Genomic DNA, 3,125 nt, shown 5'->3' with positions numbered 1-3,125 from the left:
AAAAATTTTTTTTTTTTTTTTTTTTTTTTTTTTTTTTTTTAGGGCTGGGAGTCTGTGTGTACGAGCACCTCTGTGGGGTGTCTGCATGCAAAGCAGTTGCATGCATTGCGTGTCTTTGTTCCTCAATGGCGAGTGAATCGTCTCCTTGTATCTCTAGATTTGTCTGTGTCTTGTGTTTATAAATATAATATTTCTTCTTTTCTTATACCCCCTCTCTCCATACAAACAATCACTCAATACTTCGCACCCTATCATCTTACTAAACAAGCACTCATGGTATGCTGCTGCTGCTGCTGCTGCTGCTGCTGCTGCTGCTGTTGCTGCTGCTGGTAGTGGTGGTGGTGGGGGTGGTGCTGCTGCTGCTGCTGGTAGTGGTGGTGGTGGGGGTGGTGGTGCTGCTGCTGCTGCTCCTGCTGGTGGTGGTGGTTGTGCTGCTGTTGCTGCTGCTGGTAGTGGTGGTGGTGGGAGCGGTGGTGGTGGTGGTGCTGCTGCTGCTGCTGTTGCTGCTGCTGCTGTTTTTATTGTTGTTTTTATTTGTATTGTTATCGTTGTTGTAAGTATTTTATTATTATTATTATTATTTTGTTTTGTCTCCTTTTGTATCTGTCTCCTTTTGTATCTGTCTCCTTTTGTCTCCACCCCTGCTACTACTAGTTCTACTACGAGTGCTGCTACAGCTGCTACTGCTGCTGCTGCTGCTGTTGCTGTTGCTGCTGCTGCTGCTGTTGCTGCAGTGGATTGAGGCGGGACGTGCGGAGACACCTGAGGCTCGGAGCGCCCGGCAGCAGCAAACTCGAACCGCAGCAGCATATGCAGCAGCAGCAGATGCAGCAGCAGAAGATGCAGCAGCAGCAGATGCAGCAGCAGCAGATGCAGCAGCAGCAGATGCAGCAGTAGCAGATGCAGCAGCAGATGCTGCAGCAGCAGCAGATGCAGCAGCAGAAGATGCAGCAGCAGAAGATGCAGCAGCAGCAGATGCAGCAGTAGCAGGTGCAGCAGCAGCAGATGCAGCAGCAGCAGATGCTGCAGCAGCAGATGCAGCAGCAGCAGATGCAGCAGCAGCAGATGCAGCAGCGGCAGCAGAAGCTGCAGCAGCAGATGCTGCAGCAGCAGATGCTGCAGCAGCAGATGCAGCAGCAAGTGCAGCAACTTCTGCTGCTGCAGCTGTTGAAGCAGCACCCGTGCTTTCTTCGGGGCAGACAATAGGGGCCACAGCAGCGCCTGCTGCTGCTGCTGATGTTGCTGCTGCTGCAGCTGATGTTGCTGCTGCTGCAGCAGATGTTGCTGCTGCTGGAGCATCTGCTGCAGCACCTTGTGCTGCTGCAATCAGCCACCAGGAGATGCCTGCAACAGACACTGCAGCAGCAGCAGCAGCAGCAGCAGCTGCTGCTGCTGCTGCTGCTGCTGCGTCAATTCCTATCGAAGCAAGATATACACCAACAGCTGCAGCAGCTGCAGCAGATGAAGCAGCAGATGCAGCAATACCCGCTGCACCCGGAGGAGATGCAGCAGCAATGGCAGCAGCAGCAGCAGCACCATCAGCAGCACCAGCAGCAGCAGCTGATGCCCCTCCTTCTTCTTGTTTAGGGGCTGGGTCTCTGTCTGCAGCAGCAGCAGCAGCAGAAGCAGCAGCAGCAGCAGCAGCAGCTCCTTTCCTCAGGGGTTCATCTGCTGCTGCTGCGCTGCGTGCTGCAGCAGCAACGGGGAGCCACCAACTGCATCGAAGAGCAGCAGCAACAGCAACAGCAGCAGCAGCACCAGCAACAGCAGCAGCAGCAGATGAAGCAGCAGCAGCAGCAGCAGCAGCAGCAACCTCGCAATCAAGCAGCACATGGAGACTGTGGAATACTGTCTCCTCTCTCGTCCCTGGGTGGATGAGGGGCCCCCAGGGGCCCCTGCTGCTGGGGGCCCAGGGGGCCCCCTCTGTACCCTTTTTTGGGGCTGCATGCAGACACCGTATTCTGCTGCAGTATGCACACGGCTTCTCTCAGCGTCGTCTCCTCATACGTGAAGCAGCAGAAGCAACAGCAGCAGCAGCAACAGCAGCAGCAGCAGCAGCAGATGAAGCAGCAGCAGCAGTAGCAGCAGCAGCATCGACAATAGCAGCAACTGCAGCAGCAGCAAATACTCCAGAAGAAACCATTCCTGCTGCAGCACAGCTCGGGTACAACAGCAGCAGCAGCAACAGCAGCAACAGCAGCAACAGCTACAGCATTGACAGCAGCTGCAGCACCCAAACATGCGGCATCCAAAGCAGCAGCAGCAGCAGCAGCAGCAGCAGGGGAAACAGCAGCACAAGCAGCAGCAGCAACGCAGGCGTTCCTTCAGAGGAGGCATCTACCTTGCAGCGACACCAGCAGAAACAGCAGCAGCAGCAGCAGCAGCAGCAGCAGCAGCAAGAGCAGCAGCGACAGCAGCAGCAGCAGCAGCAAAGCGCTGCTGCTCCTACGCAGCCAGCTGGAAGAGACACCCAAATGGACCCGCAGCAGCAGCAGCTGCAGCAGATGCAGCAGCAACTGGAGTTATTGCTTGTGCAGGAGAAGCAACATGTGGATTTGCTGCTGCAGCACATGCAGCAGCAGCAGCAGACAACGGCCAGCATAGAAGCAGCAGCAGCAGGAGCTGCAGCAGCAGCAGCAGCAACCCTTCACGCAGCAGCCGTCCGTGCAGTGCGGAATCTCTCACGACGCACTGCAGCAGCAGCAGCAGCAGCAGCAGCAGCACCTGCTGCAGCAGCAGGAGAAACAGGTGTTGGTGACAGCAGCAGCAGCGCAGCATCCAGAGGAGCCGGTGCAGCAGCAGCAGCAGAGAAGGAGACAGCAGCAGACAGCTCGAGCCAGAATACTGCAGCAGCAGAAAGGCTGCTGCTGCCCCCCATTGAGTGCTGGGGATCGTCTCCTCCCGACCCCACACCGCTGCAGCAAGCGAAGGCGTTTCAGAGTGCTCTCGCTGTCTGTCTCCGCTACCTCTCGTGTCTGCAGCACGCAGACACATGCAGCAGCAGCAGCAGCAGCAGCAGCGGAGACGCAGCAGCAGCAACAACAGCAGCAGCAACAACAGCAGCAGCAACAGCAGCAGCAGCAGCAGCAGCAGCAGCAGCAATCCAAGAGGTTTCTTCTGAAAGT

At 56.5% G+C, this 3,125-nt stretch overlaps 1 protein-coding gene across 1 annotated transcript in view; it reads left to right on the top strand.

The window, feature by feature from the left end:
• The window catches only part of EMH_0014210 (uncharacterized protein), a gene marked incomplete at both ends in the record, with an annotated part of 12,379 nt that overhangs the window by 5,269 nt on the left and 3,985 nt on the right, over positions 1-3,125 (top strand). Inside the window, one exon of the mRNA XM_013500034.1 lies at positions 735-3,125. Coding sequence (XP_013355488.1) covers positions 735-3,125 — 2,391 coding nt within the window. The remainder of the gene's footprint in view (positions 1-734) is intronic.

This window comes from Eimeria mitis, genomic scaffold (genome assembly GCF_000499745.2).
Source record: "Eimeria mitis Houghton genomic scaffold, Emh_scaff494, whole genome shotgun sequence".
Taxonomy (NCBI): Eukaryota; Apicomplexa; class Conoidasida; order Eucoccidiorida; family Eimeriidae; genus Eimeria; species Eimeria mitis.
Note: the sequence above shows the minus strand (reverse complement) of the source record. Positions and strands in the feature narration are given on the sequence as shown.